Below are 21381 nucleotides of genomic sequence, written 5' to 3' on the forward strand. Positions count from 1 at the left end.
GTTGAAATAAATGATGAGACTGCCTGATAGCCTTGGCTAGAAATAGATATTCATGCAACTTCTGATACGTCATATAGTAAAGTTACGTTTAGTAGGAGTTTCTCTTCTGGTACCTACAATTTACAAAATGTCTTAAAGAGAAACGGAAGCAGGGAAAATGCAGGGGTAGTTGCTTAAAGAAGGAAAAAAGAAAAGAATAGGAAGAAAAAGTGGCGAGTGTTCTGGGGTACCTAGCAAATAGAATAGCACATGATGCTGTTACACTCTACCTATTTTATATTCAGAAAGTGTAGTCAACACAACATTGTTCTTTAACACCATCGCTGCTAATGGTTTTCCCCTCCTGTGCTGATTGATGTGTAAATCCCATTGTTCATGACGAGCTCAGCTCATCATCAGCACAGCTCAACCGTGCCTCATGACGAGCTGAGCTCTTCATGAGCATCGAAGGGGTTAAGAAAAAAGGCATTTGCACTCGCATGATGATATAGCTCCTGTAACTGTCAACTTCCAACACTTAAAGGGGTGAGAACTTTGCTATTTCTGTCCACTTCGTACTTCAGGTTTAGCAATGTTTGAAATATCATTGAGGGTCTTGTGCCGCTTTAACCAGCTATTGTTCTGTGTGGTTCGACGTTACAAATGATAGTTATTTACTAACATATCAGTTAAAGAACCCTTTTCTCTAAAGTATGATGATATTTCAAGTCACATAGGAAAAAGTAACTCTACAGACAAATTAGGCCTAAAGGTGTGTTCCTTTATATAGTCACCAAACTGTAAGGTGACTTGCAGTATTCTTTTAACCTACGGCAGAGGTTATTCTTCCTCAGGGGCACAACATTACCCTTTCCACAAAAAAAGAAACCCTTAGACTCTTGTGATTTAAGACAGAAGAGAGTGATTTTATTTTGCAACCTTCTGCTAGAAAACAAAAACTGAATGGAATTACACCACATTTGGCACAAAGGTAGAACTTCACTTAGAAAGTATGCATTTTGTGATTTGGTCTAAATCCGTTCAGACAGTTTTGAGAAATTAGCATTTAAAGAGGGGCACGGGTTGGGCATGAAGGGAGCTAGCCATCTAACTCACTGCAAAGACTCATGGTCTATTCAACTCATCCTTCCATGGGTAGATTACGTTTAACAGGTGTCTGTATACCACCAATCTGTTTGTTCTCTTAACAATATAACTTGAGTATTTGTCTGCATAGTTTATAAAAGGTCAGCTTTTGCTATTCTGAATTACACTGAAATGTAGGCATATATCCATTCATAAACATAATTATTAAGTTTGTTACATGTCAAGAGGAATCTCTGCTTTCGAGGAAAAATACTGTGCAAGTTTTCTGTTTCGCTATCTTTGAAACAGCCATACCAGAATGATGAAACCTCAACCTTTTTGACACTCTCACATTACCCAAGTGCACCACTTAAGTCCAAAGTGCTGTATTTCTCAGCCACAGACTGAAACAATACACAGAGGAAACGGTATGCATCGGCCCAGTTGATCTCACCACCCACCTGTCCAATGTTGCTACCTACTCTTCAGTGAGGCAGTGAAGATATATCACTCAACTGGAAACCTCAGATATGATCTTATGACTCCCAGCCACCTCCGGCTGTGAGTCTGCAAGCCATGGGGAGAATCCACGGACACTACCTCCCATCCTAGAAAAGAGGCCTCTCAGTGATCCACCACATTGGGTCCTACTGCAGGCACATTCACCAATCGTGATGCCAACATCAAGCAACTGAATAGTGATGAAGTAGATAAAATGCTGAATCCCTTAGTTGACACATAAAACCGATTTTGACACCTTTGAGGGGAACATGAGAATGTGCACAATTGAGTGCTCAACATACATTGATAAACCTTGAGAAATAGATCATAAAAAGACTAAGTTACTGAATTGTAAAAGCATGCAGATGAGCGTAGACTAGACGAAAATGATCATTTGATTAACATAGGTTCATGTTTTACTAAATTACACCTGTATAATCTTTTAACGTGAAATAGAAATGTAAATGTGGTGACCCACGTATTATAGAGATTTCATTACCTATTCTCTTTAAATAATGATGTATGTGAAGAATTTATGAACCTAAATGTAAACTAGATGACAATATGAATGTTTGTTGAAGAATTATTTATTTTTTTAACAGGTTTTATTGATTTTCCATAGTACCAGATGGGCCGAGCCAAGCAAGAAAAATGCACCTGAAATGTGTACTGTAAAATCCCTAGGTACTGTAGACTACTCACCCCTGAGGTCTGCGGAACATCAGATCAATGAAAACACCCCGCCCTCCACCCCCAAACTCGCACCATAGATACTTAAAATACATCATATGGACATGGCGATGGAGTTCCCGTCTGTGTCCGTGTAGCACCATCACTTTGAACTGGCAAGTCATTCACCACCAGTCGTTCAATAGGGTCTCGGTTGGCCGGCTGCACCATTAAGGACAAGTCAATTCCCCTGTACTTGGCCCACCGTGCCCAGATCTTCCTATGCTTCTGTGTACAGCCCCTCGCCTGAAACACCGCAACCTCCACCGACATGCACCTATTCATGGCCTTTTCCCAGGTAGCTGTACAGGGCAGGGATGTATCCTTCCAGCGCTGTGCTATGTCGCACATGGCCAGTGTGGGGCCAAGAACAAAAGATGTATTTTATACCAGTCCCCCCCCCCCCCCTCCCCCCTCAATGTCTTCTGCACTGTGTAAAAGCGTTCGTCTATGGTTTGCCGGGTTGTCCCATGCCAGAATCGCCCCTTGCAAGGCAGCACGCCCTACAAGAAGAGCTGCAATGTCCCGCAGCTCCATACCATGTGAAGGAAAGGCCCTTTATCTGTTCCACAACGGAGACAGATGGGGGACTGAATAGCCCCCATTTTCCAGAGGCGAAGACAAGTGTAATATATCCTATGAAGATATTTAAATTGCATTGGCCTATGTCTGGTTGAGACGGCAGCATACCGAGGGCTAGCCAGCACCTGGGCCCAATCATCGTCAGCCAGGGCGGGCAGGTCTGCCTCTCACACCTCCCGGGTTCTGTGGATCTCACACCACCCGGATTCTGTGGACCACGATCCACGCGTGGAACTCGGATAATGACTCAAGATGCCGTATGAGGGGGATCAATAAGTGACGGAGCTGCAGATAGCGGTGAAACTGATTTGTGAAGGTCAAAATCCGTCTCTCCTAAGATTGATAAAATCAAATCAGTCTGCACCCTCCTTTACCCGGTTTTGTAGATTTTAAGGTGACCTCCAACTCAGTTCCAAGAACACTGTTATGGGTAAAACTGACAGGTGCATTGTTTCCAGAAAAATCCCAACCACTTCCGGTCTGAAGCAGGGATGTGGACTTGCCCCACTTCTCTTCAATCTTATTCTGGCTGGCCTGGCAACCCCATTAAATGTCCTCTCGGCTCACCCAACTAAAATTGGAGAAAGTACTTGGGCTGCTTGTTTTATGCAGATGACACGCTGCTCATGTGTTGGGCCTTCATCGACTACTTAACACCCTTCAAACGTACTATGTTAAGAACATTCTTGTAGTGAACCAACAAAAGACCAAAACTTTCATCATAGGCAACAAAATCAAAAAGGTGGGTGGATGGTTTCTAAATAGCAGCAGGATCTTTAAAGACAACACTTATATGTATCTGGGTGTCTTAAACGACAGGAGAGGATCTTTCCTGCCCCCCAAGAAACACATCTGGAACAGAGCAGAATCTCTTCAGCATGCCTTTGGAAAAGTGACAAAGCGTTTGTCTGGACCATCTTTGAGGCCCCTCCTAGAGGTGATCAGAGCAAAACGGATTCCGACCCTCTCATATGACTCTGAACCCCTGCACGGTAGGGAGACACAGCTTCTTGGCAGCTTGGTCATGAGTAGATATTGGAAAGTCTTTAGATTACCATTTTTGGCATCCCCATCCCAAATACGGCTGGGGTTCGGACTCAACAACCAAAAAGTAATGCACAAGGGATCATATGTAAAACTCTGTCACAAATTCTGAAGCTTGAAATCCCACACCATAAATCTACAGTCAGAAATGCAGACTCAAGGACCAACTCCTGTAGCTCGAGTATACCTTGACCAGACAATCCCAAACCTACAACTAAGGGTGCTTTGGAAAACAGCAACTTTGTCTTCAGTCTTCATAGCCGCAGTTACAAAGCCATGCGGCAACTCTGCAAGCACGCTAGCAAGGCGAACCCATGACATCTCATCAACAGCTACAAAGCCCTGTACCCACAACTCTATTTGGCAGCTGGCCTTTCTTTCACAGTTAAACTGCAGTTTATCATGCATCGACTGGGTGCGCTGCCAACTTTAGACTTGACACCAAGCTGGAGCTACCCAGAGGGCAGGAAATAATGTAGGCTATATAACTATCGAAGAGAGACAATTGAACACAAACTGCCCCTGCGCCTCTCTACAGATGGAACATAGACACTGGCTCAAACAAATTATTTTGACAAAAGGGATCCAAACGTGCAGAAATGCTGCAAGTCACTGATAAAGACTAACGGCTCGCTTTGTTAAATTCCTAACTAACGCAGCAAAGAAACTCAATCCTCATTCGGCAGGACCTCCTTAGACCTCTCACATGAATATCATAGCCAATCTAATTCAGCTATAGGACAGCCAAATCACATATTCCTTTCAGTGCCTTGATTTTATGATCTATTGGCAAATTAAGACGTTTACAAGGAGTAGCACTTCTGTGAATTACTACACTATCTTTTTAAATGTCTTTTATTTAAAGGTTTTTCATAACTGCAGCACATCTACCAGTAAATAATACTAATAATAAAATACTCGAGCACTGGGACATGGAAAAGTAAAGACAGAAACTGGGTCAGGTAGACAAGGATATGATCACTGTGGCAAAGGGACAATATTACACTGACTGGGACAGAAAAACAACAAGTGGAAAAATCTGTAACACTAGGACAATGAATACATTGACACAGGATGAACATACATGAACGGTTACATTAGAAATGCATAAGCACTCTGAAATGGAGAGGCCGGAAACTCAAGCGAGGAGAGACAGAATCTAGGTCAGGAAGCAGGGGTATGGCAACTGTAACAAAGAGACAATGATACACCTACTGGGACAAATCTCAGTGTAATAGGAAAATAGCTGCAAGCACACTAACTCAAACACAAGAACTGCTTATCCCACTTAACTGGTGTGGGCAAAGACTGTAAGATCTGACCATCCTTGTGAGCTCGTCAATGTTAGAAAAGCCCACACTTACACTATAACTCAAAAAGAAGACCATTCGCTCACATTGGTCTGGTGTAAAGTTAAAACATCCCTCCTATGAAGGTTCTTTGCCTGGAAAAATCCAAAACCTGCAGGCAATGATCTGTAAGGTATGACTCCCAACAGCACTAAAGGGACAAGGAGAAGTGAATGCCCACTTCACAAAAACAACTTAATACACATTTAGCACTCACTTTAATCACCTCTGCTATTAAATGTGCATAGCCATCTTTCCTGCATGCTATGTCATTTCCTCCTCACAACCACAGTTAGTTTTAAAGGCCAAACAAATAGCAATGCATCACTCTCCTAGCACAATTCAACCTTGCCAACTACTCTGACTGTCCTAGCCCTGTCGACGTTGCCCTCCCAATGAAGCCCAGAAAGTGCAAATACAAACTAGCACAAATGGACAACTAAAAAGGGGTGTTATATAGTATCTATTTAGTTATTTACTTCGTTTCATTATACTGAATCGGAAGCCAACAAATTTGTCTGAGCGCATTTTCAGAGGGCAGCACATTACTCAGTGGGCGTGATTTGGATGGCTGAGTGTGTATGATGTGGTCTATTTGAGCAATGTTTTGATGTCGTGCTTGAAGAACAGAGCTGTGCTCATATTGTGTTTGCTCATGTGACTATGAAATGAAAAAGATTGGTATGTATGATGCTTAAGCATTAGATACTGATGCATGGATAAAGAGAAAGTGTGAGTACAGTGTGGCTTATGTGCAAGGGTTTTGGTGGAGCATGTGTATTGGGGTGTCCTTGTTGCCGCCTACAAATAGCTGCTCCTGCACAAGGATGAAGAGAGGAGTGTGAGAAAGACATGGTCATGTCAGCATGTTGTTCCCTACCAATTTTGGATTGGTCGGATATCATATAGTTAGAACACATTAAATTTAGGCAAAGAAAGTATCCAGAGGTAAAGGGTGATTCAACATGCTTGCATTAACTTGTATATGCTGTTTGGACTGCGTAATTTAGTACTCCACACAGTTGTATGCACATTATATTCAAAGTATTTAATAATATTAATCTGTGTGCAATTATTATTAATAAAATGTAGTAGGTGGTGTATTTATCTTAGCGGAGATTCACACATATATTATGGAAATGTAATCAATGCATTTACTCATACTAATTACATCTGCCTGGAAGCCATACTTGTCTAAAATGTACCTAACTTCTAACCAGGCCAGAATTGAATGTATTCATTTTTATAAAATGCTCTACAAGTCTCATGTTCTTCCCCCTTCTGCAGTTGTCTTATCGAATTTCGTTTTAGCTAGATCAGACCTATTGTTCTTGTAGTACTGAAGCTGTTAGCAAGAAATGAATTCGAATTTGGCTGTGAATATGGAGATTGTGGTGGTGGGAGAGATCCTCCTATATCAAGCAGATCTGACCAGTGATACATCCAAAGTCACACAGATGTGTGTTTCTTTGTCAAGCGCTGGGAAACTAGAGAGGCTACCTGCTCTCAGAGAACAAGAGTACCTGATTCGATTGTTTGGTGGGCACCGATGTAGAGACTTCCAGAACTTTACTTCAGATATTAATAATGTGTTTCATAGAATTATTTGGCAGACCTGGTCATGATTTCGCAGAACAAAGATCTCTTCTTGACTCTGCTGATATTCCCTGCCCCGGATGTTGAGCTTCATGCTTGAGCACTCATACCTATCCCCTGAAGCTTACACTTGCTCTATTTGATGCTGAGACCTTCCTCTGAGAAATCTCCCGTTTCTCTTTCTATACTTATTTAGACTAGGGAAATTCCTTTATAGAGCCAGTCCAGCTAATAATATTCTGTCTTGTTATGTCATCATATTTTGCATCTTTTTCCTGACGATATAAAAAAATTGAGATTGCTGGAGGATAAATGTTTATTTTATAAGCTGACTAACTTGCTGATTATTGATTGAATTGTACCTTTGACTAATATTGTCAATAAACCCTTATGGTTTGGACACCATCTCCTCTGTCATCTTTGTGGAGCCACTTTGGTTTCATTATCATTGACATGTATTGCTGATGCTAGCTCCTTTCTTATGCTTCAAGTCGACAATCAAAGGTCTATACCAATGGTTCCCAAACTGTGCGCCGTGGCTCCCTGGGGAGACGTCAAACCTAGCCTGGGGAGCCGCGCACCAAGCCCTTTAAAGCATTTAATGTTTAAGAGTCTGTTGGCTTCAGTTAAATTAATTAGACTTAACCGCATGATGTAGATGATTGGTAAGTGACATGCCTAAATCTGTAAACGTAGTGCTCAATTGATGGCATGTCCATATTTCACTGGATCCCCACGTAAGCGGAAGATGCCCGATTTATTTTGTTAGACTCGTTAATAGTTTCATTTGTTTCCAAATTTATTTTACAACAATGCAAGTTATAAGTAAAGTGAGTTGTTCTGTTTATTAAACACACTAAGTATTATTAAGTATTGACATTTGTACTTGAACGATAGGTAGTTACAGTACACATACATTTCCAGAAAAGCCTGCGCTCTCCTTGAGCACAAAAAAGTAAAACACCATATACAGCATAATGGCAACATATGGAACCAAGAAAGAGGAACGTTTAAAAAAAAATTGGAGGAATTTATTTTACTTTCATTGATTTGGAGGCAATTTTACAGAGGAGACAACAAAAATGAAGCTGTATGTTGTTTACAAAATTGTGAGTCAGCCTGATGAGACAGGTGTGTTGGCACGTGTGACATGGGTAGAAATGGAAGTGCATGCAAATATTCTTCAAGCACAAAAACACTTTGGCAATGGGGCCTCCATGCATAGGGGATCTACCTACATGCATAGGGGTTCTATCTAGCACTGTAAGTGGGATAAAAAGGTTTGAGAGGGTACTCTAAAAAAAGGCATGAACAAAGAAGTGTAGATAGGAATATTTTATTAGAGGTGCCCCCTTAGTAAGGAAGAAACACCCTGTGTATATGATCATAAAACCTTCAACAGCTTCAACCCAATTACTTTCAGTGAGAAAAATACAAGTACTCCTGAGGCCGGGCTTACATCCCTCGCACCTTTCAAAAAAAGTAGCAGTGGGGAGCCACGGGCAAAGGCCAATGGGTCAATGGAGCCGCAGTTCGAAAGAGTTTGGGAACCAATGGTCTACACAATCAGTGGAGGTTTTTTGATGATTATCCTAAGAGATTGAGTGTTAGTGATCCCCGCTCCATCGCTAGTAAGCCTACACAGCAGCAACAACAATGAAACACACAGTAGTGGGCATTAAACAACAAGGCGCTTGTTTACTTGCTCTGAGGGCTTCATCCAGGAGCAGTAAAAGAGTAGCCTTTGTGGCAACAACCATAGTACATTATCGCAGGAGGCCACAAATGAGTGGTGGAGGACCAATATATGGAACTTGTAATTCAAACCAGCCTATGTCATATAGTTAGAGTGGGACACCAGAGCAAAAGCAGAGGTATTATAAACCAGCATTTGTATACAGTCTGTGGAGTCATCCCAGGAATGGAAGGAATGTGCAGATCACAACCAGCAGTGGAATATGCTTTGAGGCATAAACGAAAGGGAAGCAGTGAGGCATCCCATGGGTATGGGAATCATACAGCTGCCATATTATAGAGGATGCAGAGTCTTTACCTCGCTCCCCTGAATAGACAGGCAGCAGCCCACTTGAGTGGGCTTTAGGGAGTCACCCAAGCTATAAGTGCTTTGGCAGCCCCCAAATCAGTTGGGGCCCGATGTAGGTAATCCCAGATTACCGATTCTTAAATACCGAATCGGTATGATTCGGTATTTAAGAATCGGTATATACCGATTCTGTAATTGCCATTGATTCCTATGGGCCTTGAGCAAGGCCCATAAGAATCAATGTCAATTACCGAATCGGTAAATACCGATTCGGTAAATACCGATTCGGTAAATACCGATTCGGTAAAATTACCAAATTTGCAAGGGGGACAGGGTGTCACTTTGGCACACTGTTGCACCCCTGCCTAAGGGCATGTATGTGTGCCACATGGCACAGGTGTACATGCACAGATGTGCATGTACACAGGAATTCGTTATTTACCATGACATAGTATGTCATGGTAAATAACAAATTCTTAAGGGCCGGTGGCACTGTTTTCAGTGCCACCTACATCACAAAATTGAGATTCGGTAAATTTACCGATTCGGTAATTTACAGATTCGGTAAATTTAGCGATTCTGTAAATATACCAAATCGTTAAATTTAAGGCCCCCAACATCTCAATCACCAAATACCAGTCGGTAACGGCCGAAATCGGCAGTTACCGACCGGTATTTGGTGACCTACATCGGGCCCTAGGTATCTAGGAATGTGCATTACACAAACAGCCACAGTATAAGTTCCACCTATCGATGACAGACAAGCAATCCACGAAACTAAGTCACCAGATTGTCATTGATCTCTAGATACCACCTTGCAATAGTGTTGGGTATCTAAATTTCTAATAGATCACTAGTCCCTCAGCAGCTCTCGGCCTGGCTCCTTCAACCTTATGCTAATCTCACAATGTTCTGCATGTCCAAATGTATACACATGCACATCTTTTTCATTTAAAAACATGCTACATCACACCACAATGGTTTCAGAGTCTCAAAAAGCCATGCAGCAACACACTCATCCAGCCCAGATCACAAAGTGTATGCATAGTATGGACAGGTCAAAAAGTGCAGCAACATACAACCACTCAGCAAAAGAGCAAAGAGCTCAAAGTAAAAGCAGAAATCCTTTGAACAAAACTGGTAATATGACAACAAAACAAAATCTACATGAAGAGCGTTTTTTGTAATATCCCTAGTAGACCCTAACAGTGACAATGGGTATCATTATGCAATGGGTAGGAATCCCACTCTGGCCTAATTCAATACGGGTGTGCGTTCAAAGTAAGTGGGTGTTAATCTTCAAAAGAGACAACTGGGAGAGTCAGACTTGCTTGGGGAGCTCTGCATGCAAATTATGCCCGGCTCTCTAAAAACATCAGTTCTGTACACAATGCCAATGTTAATGAAGCAACGCTTTGCTGGTCAAAATGTATGCAGTGGATACCACCGGCATATGATGGGTCATAGTAGGACCCCACATATATTTGGAATGGGACGAGGAAACCAGGTAATGACACGACACAGCTCACCATCACCGAGTGGAATGTTTTCAGTGTTGCAATACATACGGGTTACTCACTGAAAAAGAATAACAAGCCCTTTTCCCTTCATTCTGGGGAGAACTGAATAACTCTGTATATGATTGTACAATTGAAAATTACGTCTTTCTGCCCAACTGTTTCTTCCACTCAGTGTAAAGGTACGGTCTGGCCATGCAGACTGAATTTTCCAGAAATAGGGGCCATTATATCTTTAAGAGCGAAAGCTTGAATAAAAATATTATAAAGTTTGATCATTATTTTCATTCCCAACCTTTTCACATTGCAGCAGTTGGAGCCCAAAATATAACAAGAAATAAACTGAAGGAGACACTAACAGTGAACCTACTATAAGTTGTGAATATTTAGTAACTGAAGCCATCCTATTTGTCAAGAACATTTTCCTGCATGATCCAGGCAGTCTGTCAAACAAGTGCCACCAGTATTAAAATAGCATGAAAACTGGTTTAAATTAATCTCACCATTGGGAAAAGGCCTAGAGTGTGGTAGCGCCGCGTTATGGTATTTGGCATGGTTTTGTTTCTTAGGTTCTTCAGCTCTTCCTGCGCCTCATGAAGCATTTCCATGCACTCTGCATATTTGTCTTCCAGCTCACGTAACTGAAACACACCAAGAGTCATATGTAAGCAGTGTACCACTAACATACTGAAGTCCAAACTGAACGAGACTGAAGCATCTGATTCAAGCATTTGTGACAAATACATGATAACCACAAGGGATTATGTTTGTTATGAAACCTGCTAGGGTGAGGCAGTACTCAGAGAGTAGAATGTCTTTAATGTTAAGTCAAATACAAAGTCATACTTCTACGAAACAATTGTGAAGTTCATAAAAAAGTATACCAAAATAAAAGCAGCAGCATGGAAATGCTATTTTAGAAATGTTTAATATAAAAGGCAACAGCCCAACACTTCTTTTGCTGGATGGGCAGTAGATATCAAGCTACTACAATCAGCCATCCACCAAAAATCTAGAGATTTCAAATCAGGTGTTCTTGCTAAATTTCAAGCTATCACCCGAATCATGTTTCATATCTGGCTATTCTTCATTTCAATTTCACACAAAAAAATTAATAACCAATGAAGTCGGGAGTTCAATGTAGGTTCCGAAGGTCAATTTATCACGTAAGACACTAAATATGTAAGCAATGAGTTGCAGGAAAATATATCTGAAATGTATCCTGCAAATCTAGAATGGAACTGGTCCTTATGGAGCTATGTTGAACACACCCTTATTTAGAAAGTACAGCTATTAGTTGTTTCTTTAAAAAACTGTAAAAGAATGAACAGGAAAGGCTGGTAAAGCCGAGCCTCGTCCTTGAACCTTTGAATCAAAGTTAAATAAAGGTCTAAAGAAAATCCAGATAATTCTGAGTTTAGAAGTTAATGAGAAGAATCTATCCAGCATAATTATTCTGAGCATTTCTGTTACTTCAAAGAATTCCTGACTATCGATTAACATTTGCGGAAATCCACTATTGCTACGAACATAAATACATACCTCCGCTGTGAGCTGCCGCTGAGCATCTTTGGCTGCCCCCAAATGCTGAACAAGTTCTTCATTTTCAACTGCATACTGAAACAAGACAAAACCACTTACTGGCCACAGGGCTTTCCCATGCAAACATGAATTTACTGTTATTTCTCCGTGTGAATTTCCATTTAGTGTCTATTAGTTTACTGCGGCAGAGAACAGCAGCTAAAAGGGTACCCAAAATAGTTAACCACAAAAATCTTTCATGTAAACTTTCGTGCCTTTTGTCCACCATGATAAATTTGTTTTGTAACAGCGTTTTTGTATAGCTCATCATTCAATTATTCTAAAGGCCCTTTGGTGTTTGTTGTGGTAGTAATACAGTGATGGATGAGCTCACAGGGAGGGTACTAACTCCAGGAGTAGCTTGAGTGAACTTTGCCTCCGCCCTTGTTAGCATCCTCCCACCTCCACACTTCATTAATGTGCAGAGTCTGATGCGGACAGCCTAGTTCACTATTCCTTGACTGGGAATTAATTTTCCACCTCAGGTCTGACAGTCGACTGTGTATTCTTGCTCTGCTGATTTCCCCTGTCTGCTTGTGGCTAACTTCTAGTGATGAGCTGCCCACACGGAAATCTTCCTGGGAACTGCTCTTCTAGCTCACCATTGACTTGTGTGAGTGTCAGTGTCGTTGGGTTCCTCTGGAGTACCTGCACTGATGATGCGTGATTTAGATTTGCATTTGTGCATCTTTCAGAGTTTTGATATCAAGGTGTCAACCACCATAAAACGCTTAAAAAAGCACAGGTCCAGAGTTAAAATTTTAGATCAATCACCACTGATTCTCTGAAGAAAGAGGTATATTCGATTTTATGTACAACCATAAGGTTTCTTGGCTTAATTATGGAGTTTTTATGGCACATCATTTTGTAGAACAAAGAGGGATTGTTTATTTTTACATTTCAAATTTCATTTGGTTAAACAATTATGAAATCATCAATTATATATGTATCCAGATAGGTTCAGTTAAACCTATATGAATCCAAATTACTTAAATAGTTTTTCTTGATTAAAACATTCCCAATAATGCATCACTGTGATTGCAAACCATTCAATTAAAGATATGCCTCCAGCACGTCTTCATTCTCAGCCTCTTCTGTCAGTGTCATTCGTCCCCAGAGTCCTTTTCAGTCTCTTGGTTCCCTTTCCTACTCTCTGTGATCCTTCTTTGTCTCCGTGCACTTGATGGTCTGGGCACCACTTCTTACTTTGTTACTTTTTTTTCTTTCTGTACTACCCAAGTCTGTGTACCGCTTCTTTTTATCAGTGCTCGTTCTTTCTCTCTTTGCCACCTTCTATTGGGTGGCCTTCTTGATTTCAGTGTCCATTCATTCTCTTTGCCCTTCTTGCCTTTGAGTACCCATTCTTACTGTTTGTGACCATTCTTTCTCGGGGCAGTCTGGCTGTAACAGAGGTCACCTACCATCACCCCTTTCCAAGGAAACTTCCTCATCATTTGGCTCACACAGGTTTTCATGCAACACAGGGTAAAGTGCTCTCATTTTAGCATTGAATGGAGGTAAAGGATTACAGGCTTTAAAGTGCTTTATCATATTCATGTCATTTTGTTCTAATGTAAGCTATGTCAGAATCCTCGTTTTAAAAATAGGGTTGAACCTAAGCCCACCAAGTCCTCCATAAATATCAGTGCAGAATATCATGATGTTGTGGTGAAGGACAAGATGAGGGTGCAAGGGTACAGCTGTAGGTTAATCTCCATGCACTTTTGGCAGACTGCGCTTTTACTCGACGTATATGCCTGGTCCAGGTAAAAGACATTGCGTGTGCAACAGGTCTTGAACTCTGTGAACTAAAGTTGCTCAAACATGTGAAAGTAGTAATAATCAATGTCTCCTTCCTACTCTTACGGTTCTCTCATCTACACCAAAGTTACACTTTAAAACTACAACTCTTTAAACTGTGAGTCATCACACATTGGTATTTCCCAAACTTTTTTGTGTTGTGTAAATTTGGAATATGAGAATAGGTGCTCAAGAATAAAGATCCAATATCAGTATTAATGAAACACACAATTGTTATTAAGGTACTTACATGTGAAATACAACTGTGTACTGCCTTGAACAATTCAAGTTGTTCACTACTTAAAAATTATGATTTTATACTTGCAGCTTACATTAAATTTTAGGATATCAAAATTAGTAAAGGGCTGTGACTACAGCGGAAGTGGACTTACAGATTTCGCCTTCTTCTGCAGATCCACAATCTGAGATAGCAGGTGGGTGATCTCTTCCTGCTGTCGTGCAGCATCTTCCGTTTTCTTCGATAACTCCTCGGATATTGTTGAAATCTGGATACTTGCCTCCCCTGTGACAAAAAAAGATATAAAGTGACATTTGACTTACACAATGAAAGAATGAATGAAGAAGAACATTGACGGAAATAGTAAAAAGAACACAAACTTGGCTTCACAGTAATGTGTGTAGTTCTCTAAATTTTAACATGTTAGGATGTGCACTATGAGTGTGCATTAGTGCTATGGCATGCAACCTGTAGTTGTGTCATTTGGTAACTTCGTCCTAGGAGACATGGCGCAAATTTTATAAAATGTCAAAAGCTGATGTAATTTACAAAAAACAGGAAACAATAACAAGTGTGGGTAAGTTCATATTGTAAAGCTGCGAAGTTAAGAAATTTCGAGGTACTGCTATGTGCTTTGTCAAGAACATGATCCTTTTGTTCACATACGTTTTCCATTTACACACAAGGATGCAATACTCCACCCACAAGCACCTTCTTCGATGCCCCTACCGACTGTCCCCAATCTAAACATGTTCTACAAACCCATGATCGAAACCTCCTTATCTCACACACACACATACATTTCACTTAGTACAGGAATAGAACATACAACAGAACCATCTACTGACATCTATGCCCTTCATGATGTCAGGTATGTGCTTCACTCTCTTGCCATTACTCCTTTAACCACCCTTTCCGCAAGTATCAACTTCAATAATCAGCTGGTCTACCATTAACCCAGGAACGTTTTCAACACTAAACATATGATCCGTAACGCTCATTAATCTTTTGATTTATTTTAAATGTTTTTTTTTTTTTTTTTTAGAAACCTTCCTAAAAACTCAAAGAGCGTTGAAAATATAACCAAATGGCTTCCGTGAGAAGACTATCATAGTACTAAGACATATGATGATATGCATTTATAAAGCACAACAGAAACCCTGAAAAGGGTGTCCTGGTGCTAGGTGGCCACAGTAAGCTTAATGAAAGAGCCAGGGTTTTAACTTCTTACAAAATAGTGTTAAGACAAAAACTTTCACGGCAACAATGTTTATTTCCGTTCATCTTGTAAGGCAGGCAATAAGCATCAAACCAAGTTTGAGGAATGAGCACAAGACTCTCCGGGTATTGAAGAGCTATTGAAAAAAAGAACCTTGTTTGAAGTACAAGATTACTTGGCAAAATGATCTCAAATTGAATTATCAACTTACGGCGAGCCACACTTCTGTGATTAAACTGCACCCATATCTGGGATCAACAAATGGAAATGAACCTGAGTCCTTCTTCGTTTGACTAAATCATTCCTTACCAATTAAATTATGTTCCCATTATTTAAATATCCAGCATTTAGATTATTCTCCCTTCAGAATAAGAACCTTCTCATGAAAGTTTTCCAACACGCCTATTCCTACCACACATCCCTCGTCGAATCCTCCTAATAGTAAAAATGCAGACACGTCACACAATTGGAGGTCCCTACACCAGGTACTACTGTTATGATCAGAACTTCCTAGTCGCATGCCGGAGATTGACATGCAGCAGACACTCTCAGATGGGAAAGGTCTCAGTATGCCTTATTGGGCATACTCGGATAACAAGAGAGCACCAATTGCAGGATGCACCACTTGCGGTGGCTCTCAGAGGAACAGGAGCTATGGAGCAGGATAGCGGACAAGCGCAGGCATGCTCAGCTAATGGGAATGATGAAGCAGCATGTGTAAGGTGTTTGCAAATGTGGAGGATCTAGTGCTGGTTTGGGCAAGGGTGGTGCAAATATGAAACTCGATGCTCAGGAAAGCCCCTCAGACTGCGGACAGGTCTGCTTGCAGGCATGGACAAGCAGCTTGTGAAAGCAGACCAGCAGCTTGTGGAAAGTGGTGACAGGCCACACCAAGGTTGAACAGGGCTAGCAGTAGCCATGAGTAAGTGAAATATTACTAGCCAGCCTGGCAAAAAAATTGTGATTGTTGATTAGGGACAGAAAGGCAGATTTCACACAAAATGTAACTCAGTCAAAGCATACTCCTTCTTGGAGAGACAATCAAGGTCTCACAACCACCAACAGAAAATTACCAGTGCCCTTTTGCTGTAAAAATAAACTTATCGCCACACGTGGAGTTCACTAGTATCCAACTACTACTATAATGCTTCATTTTCAATCATAAACTGATAACACCCACATCATACTGGTGAACACGGTTGGATGTCTATCAAATACTGAAAACTGACAGAGGCAAAACTGCCTGCAATATGGCAAAATAAAATACATCTTCAGTGGGGCAGATGCATGTCTAGCATCTAAAATACATCAATGGCGAACAATATTGGAAACTTGGCCACTTACATACCAGAAGCTGGAACCTTCACCCACGAGATTGTAAGCTCTATGTACAAATTACAATATGTCATACCAATTGCCTTTGTCAGTGATGTTCAGGCTACATTATGTATAGACCAGCCTTGTAAATGAAATGAATATAAGCTCTCCTAACAGACTTACTTAGTTCCTTAACACAGTCGTTCACAAGCTGCTGTTCTTTTTCTTCATACGTGATGGTTTCAGTTTGCAAATGGCATGCCTGTTCAAAAGGGAAACCCAAAGGTGTTATCCACTGTACTCTACTACCGTGAGGTAGTGAACATGTGCTAAGATCAGACGGAAGGAAAGTTTGCAATACATGTAGAAAGTGCCTCTGAAGGATCTAGACCAGCATTGGTACCGGTATAGCACCCAAATATAGCAATACGCACAGAAAGGGGACCAGTCCACTAACTGTGCAGCAACACTGTGCCATGTTTTTAGTAACTTTTGATCCTTGTCAGCTAGAAACCAATATTTTGTTTAAATTCGCAGATTATGCAGCAGATGATTAATTATGTGGCAAATCTATAACTATGCAGAAAGCGCTGTGGCCACAAAATCACATAGATCCAGTGACCAATACTAAACCTCACTTATGGCTGTTTTACATTCCTTCCTTCCTTCCTTGCATGAGGGGCCAGTGCACACTTGCTGTTGCAGTGTTGCTTGGGACTTTAGAGCAATGGCTCACAGGAGGGGAAAACTGAAGCAGAGAAGACACCTTTGAGCGTCACGGAAATGGCAGGGAGGGGGGTGAGGCAAGATGGGAGCCCATGTTTTTAATAAAGGGAAGAGGAAACAACCCACTTCGCAAGGCAGAAGCTATCAGTAATGAAGCAGGTGCAGCGGCCCTCAGGCCCACGGGCCTGAGGGACCCACCAGATCACAGTTATGACTGTCCTTCTCTAAAAAATTAAAATTAAAAAGGGGGTGGGTGGAATGAATTTTCCTTGGTAGTATTAGGGCTGAAGGCACCTTAACTGCAAACGGTGGGGGGTGGGTGCAACAAGTGGGAGCTATTTTCTTTTCTTAAAGGGAGGAAGTGTGGTCAATTGGCAAGAATTGCACATGGTTCAAGTGCCAGCATCAGCACAACATTCTTTGATTCTGGGCAAAGGAATTAATCACACTGTGCCTAAAAATGAATCTGACATTGTGTAACTGGTGCACATATAGAGTATTTGGATGCTGTTGGGAGGCGTTTGCGCTGTGTAAAACTCAAAAAAAGGAAGAAGAGCCTGTTTCAAGACTGGAGTGATGGTCAGGCATGGTGGGGAACGGTTAAAAGAGGATAGGCAATGGTGATAATCTGCATATAAGCACAAACGTTCCCCCTGTTACTTTAAGACCTAAGAGGAGGGGGAAGGAAATAAATACAAAGAGAACAACATCTTATCTGGCTTTTCTTATTCCTGAAATGGTAATAACTCTAATCAAAACATTTCCTCACAGCATAGAATCTCAACACAAATATAATATTTATAGGTATTTGTTTTTTATTTTCACACTCTTTTTTTGAATCTATTATATTGACAAACACATTTGTACATAAAACAAGATCACATTATTGTTTCAATTGGAAAAAAGACATTGTTTGACTTTTCTTAACAGTGATTTGAATTATAGCAACCCCCAAGTTTACACCATTATTCTTCCATTCTCACCTTTCATTCTACTCATACATACCAACTATCTTACCACACAAACAAATTCACAATAAAAACACATCTGGGCAGGAGTCCTACTCGCTATTTCTGTTTATCTTGGTCATTAAATTACACAATTTTAAACAAACACAAGTCCATCAGTTTAATTATGACTAGTTCTTCTTTTGGCTTGGTTCTTGAGTAGAGCTCTCAGATACGTGTCACTGGCCTACGTACGTTTCAGTGAAAACAAATTTGTATCACCTTCTTCAGGACCAAAGTAGTATATTTTTCATCTGTGAGGTGGTCTGGGGTCTATATGTCTCTCGAAGGGCTTGAGGTATTTTTAATCCTCAAGGGTATAGAGCAGACCAAGCGATTATTAGATACAAAAATGATTCCTTAAAGGATGTAATCTTATATTTTAGACATAGATGTTGAAAAACAGGTATGGGGAAGCTTCAATCAATGCTTTTCCTCCATATTATGAGGTTGTGGTAGCTCCGTCTGCAACCTAGTTTAAAACGTTGTCTGATGGTATCTTGATATCGTATTAGTTACTATTTTTTATTGGGCAGGTTTAAAACTCCTGAGTGTAGTATTCGCAAGAAGCCAATCAGAGTATCTTTGCTCACGCACACGTCTCCAACGATCCGGAAATGCTCTGCCAGACTCTGATAGGCTTCTTGCGAATACTACACTCAGGAGTTTTAAACCTTCTCAAGAAAAAACAGTAACTAATAAGATATTAAGATACCATTAAACAACATTTTAAAGTAGGTTGCAGACTGAGCTTTCACAACCTCATAATATGGAGGAAAAGCATTGATTGAAGCTTCCCATAACTGTTTTTCAACATCTATGTCTAAAATGGAAGATTACATCCTTTAAGGAATCATTTTTGTATCTAATAATCGCCTTGGAATGCTATATACCCTTAAGGATTGAAAATACCTCCAGCCCTCCGAGAGACAGAGACCTCCAGACTACCTCACAGATGAAAAATGTACTTCTTTGGTCCTGAAGAAGGTGACACAAATTTGTTTTCACCAAAACGTACGTAGGACAGTGACACGCATGTAGTTGAGCTTATATAGCGCACAGCTACCCGCAGTGGGTGTCCCGGCGCTTGCTTAGGGAACCCGTCCTGATATTCCCCTGTGTGATAGCCCCAGCGGGTATCCACAAGGTGAAAGTCAGGCATCCCGCCGCGAGGGGCCGTTGTGGAGATTAAGCAAGCTATTGCCCAGAGTCGCAGAGTGTGAACCCGTGAGTCGAGAAGGCACCGGAGCGAGAATTATCGAGTCCGTGGAATTTTTAGCCCAAGACCCGCCGAGGCGGGGAATTGAACCCTGGTCCAGGACCGATCTCAGCTTCCGGGTCTGCCGCCTCTAACCCCTGAGCCACACTTCTCCACGCATCTGAGAGCCCTACTCAAGAACCAAGCCAAAAGAAGAACTAGTCATAATTAAACTGATGGACTTGTGTTTGTTTAAAATTGTGGAATTTAATGACCAAGACAAACAGAAATAGCGAGTAAGACTCCTGTCAAGATGTGTTTTTATTGTGAATGTGTTTGTGTGGTATGATAGTTGGTATGTATGAGTAGAATGAAAGGTGAGAATGGAAGAATGATAGTGTAAACTTGGGGGTTGCTATAATTCAAATCACTGTTAAGGCAAGTCAAAGAATGTCTTTTTTCCAATTGAAGCAATAATGTGATATTGTTTTATGTACAAATGTGTTTGTCAATATAATAGATTCAAACAAAGTGTGAAAATAAAAAACATACATAAAAATAGTTTTGATAAATAAACAAAACCAAAAAAAAAGTACATTTTTGTGTTGAGATTCTATGCTGTGAGGAAATGTTTTGATTAGAGTTATTACCATTTCAGGAATAAGAAAGGCCAGATAAGAGGTTGTTCTCTTTGTATTTAAAGAAGATAATCTGCTACTCAGTGCTGCAGTTATCAATAGTGCAGTAGGTACAGTTGCATAGGAGACCTGGGTGTGAGGTTCTCACCACAGCCAAATTATGGGGAACACCGTTTTTTTGTTAATTTCGGTTTGTTTTTGATGAATTTGCCCTATTATTAAGCTCACATTTATTGTGGATTATGAGCTACTGAAAAGTATCCATCAAATGATGTCATAAGCTCCGCTACTGTGCTCAGCCCTTCTCATTCCCCCAATCCTTGCCATAAAGTTTTGAAAGGAGCGGTCGAGCTCAAAACATTTTCATTTGGGAGGTACAGAACAAAAACGTTTACATGGACCCTGCGCTTGAGCCAATAAAGGGACATGTCTTCATTTTCGTGCAGTTTACCTGACAAATCATCACTCATGCCACCTGCCACTAGAAAGTTATGTCAAATAATGTGTCAGTATTGTAGCATTTAATAGCCCTTCAGACAGTAAACCAATATAATGCAGTCTAATTCTATAGATCCTGCAAACGTAACAAAAGATTGATTAATTAATCATTACTTAAATACGGCAATTGTACATTTTATTTTTAAGTGCAAGATAAAATAATAGATTTTGGTCTCTACATGTGCTTTCCTTTTATTTCCACTCTCTACTTCAATATATATATATATATACACCTTTAACTAAACCAAAACCTCGAGATGAGGAAATCATTGTGTGCACATGAGAAAGCATTCAGCTGAGACTGAGAACCATACAGTATGTTTCCTTACCAAGTGCTGGCAACAAATACAAAATATTACATGATAACCACATAAATCAAACAGAATAACCTAACCAATATGTATATACATGTGTGTAATTCAAGCACTCTAAGCTAACAGGAATACATCCGGAATACCAATCACAGAAACAGGATAACATTTACTAAAAGTTTACTAAAAGTTGATGCCTGGTTCACAAAGCTGTTCGGTCACAATTTCAATTCCAACCCTCAAACATTTATTATTTTGATGGTAATGTCAAATCTTAACCAATAAAATCAGAGTTCGCTATATATTTTGCCATCGCAAATTGTACTTACTTTGTACTGTGAAAAGTAAGCCAATTTGCAGAAATGACCACAGATTTAGGTCTAGCAAATGGAAGTAAAAGTTGGTGTTCCCAAGTGAGTGG

General features: G+C 40.6%; 1 protein-coding gene across 9 annotated transcripts in view; it reads right to left on the reverse strand.

The window, feature by feature from the left end:
* TRAK1 (trafficking kinesin protein 1) overlaps positions 1–21381 on the reverse strand; it is a 480308-nt gene that overhangs the window by 98024 nt on the left and 360903 nt on the right. For all 9 annotated transcript variants that reach the window (XM_086941750.1, XM_086941749.1, XM_086941747.1 and 6 more), the window contains 4 exons: positions 16766–16844; positions 14201–14331; positions 11970–12044; positions 10931–11068 (listed from right to left, as the gene is read on the reverse strand). In XM_086941750.1, the coding sequence (XP_086797876.1) occupies positions 10931–11068; positions 11970–12044; positions 14201–14331; positions 16766–16844 (423 nt within the window). The remainder of the gene's footprint in view (positions 1–10930; positions 11069–11969; positions 12045–14200; positions 14332–16765; positions 16845–21381) is intronic.

Source organism: Lissotriton vulgaris, chromosome 10, assembly GCF_964263255.1.
Source record: "Lissotriton vulgaris chromosome 10, aLisVul1.2, whole genome shotgun sequence".
Classification (NCBI taxonomy): Eukaryota; Metazoa; Chordata; class Amphibia; order Caudata; family Salamandridae; genus Lissotriton; species Lissotriton vulgaris.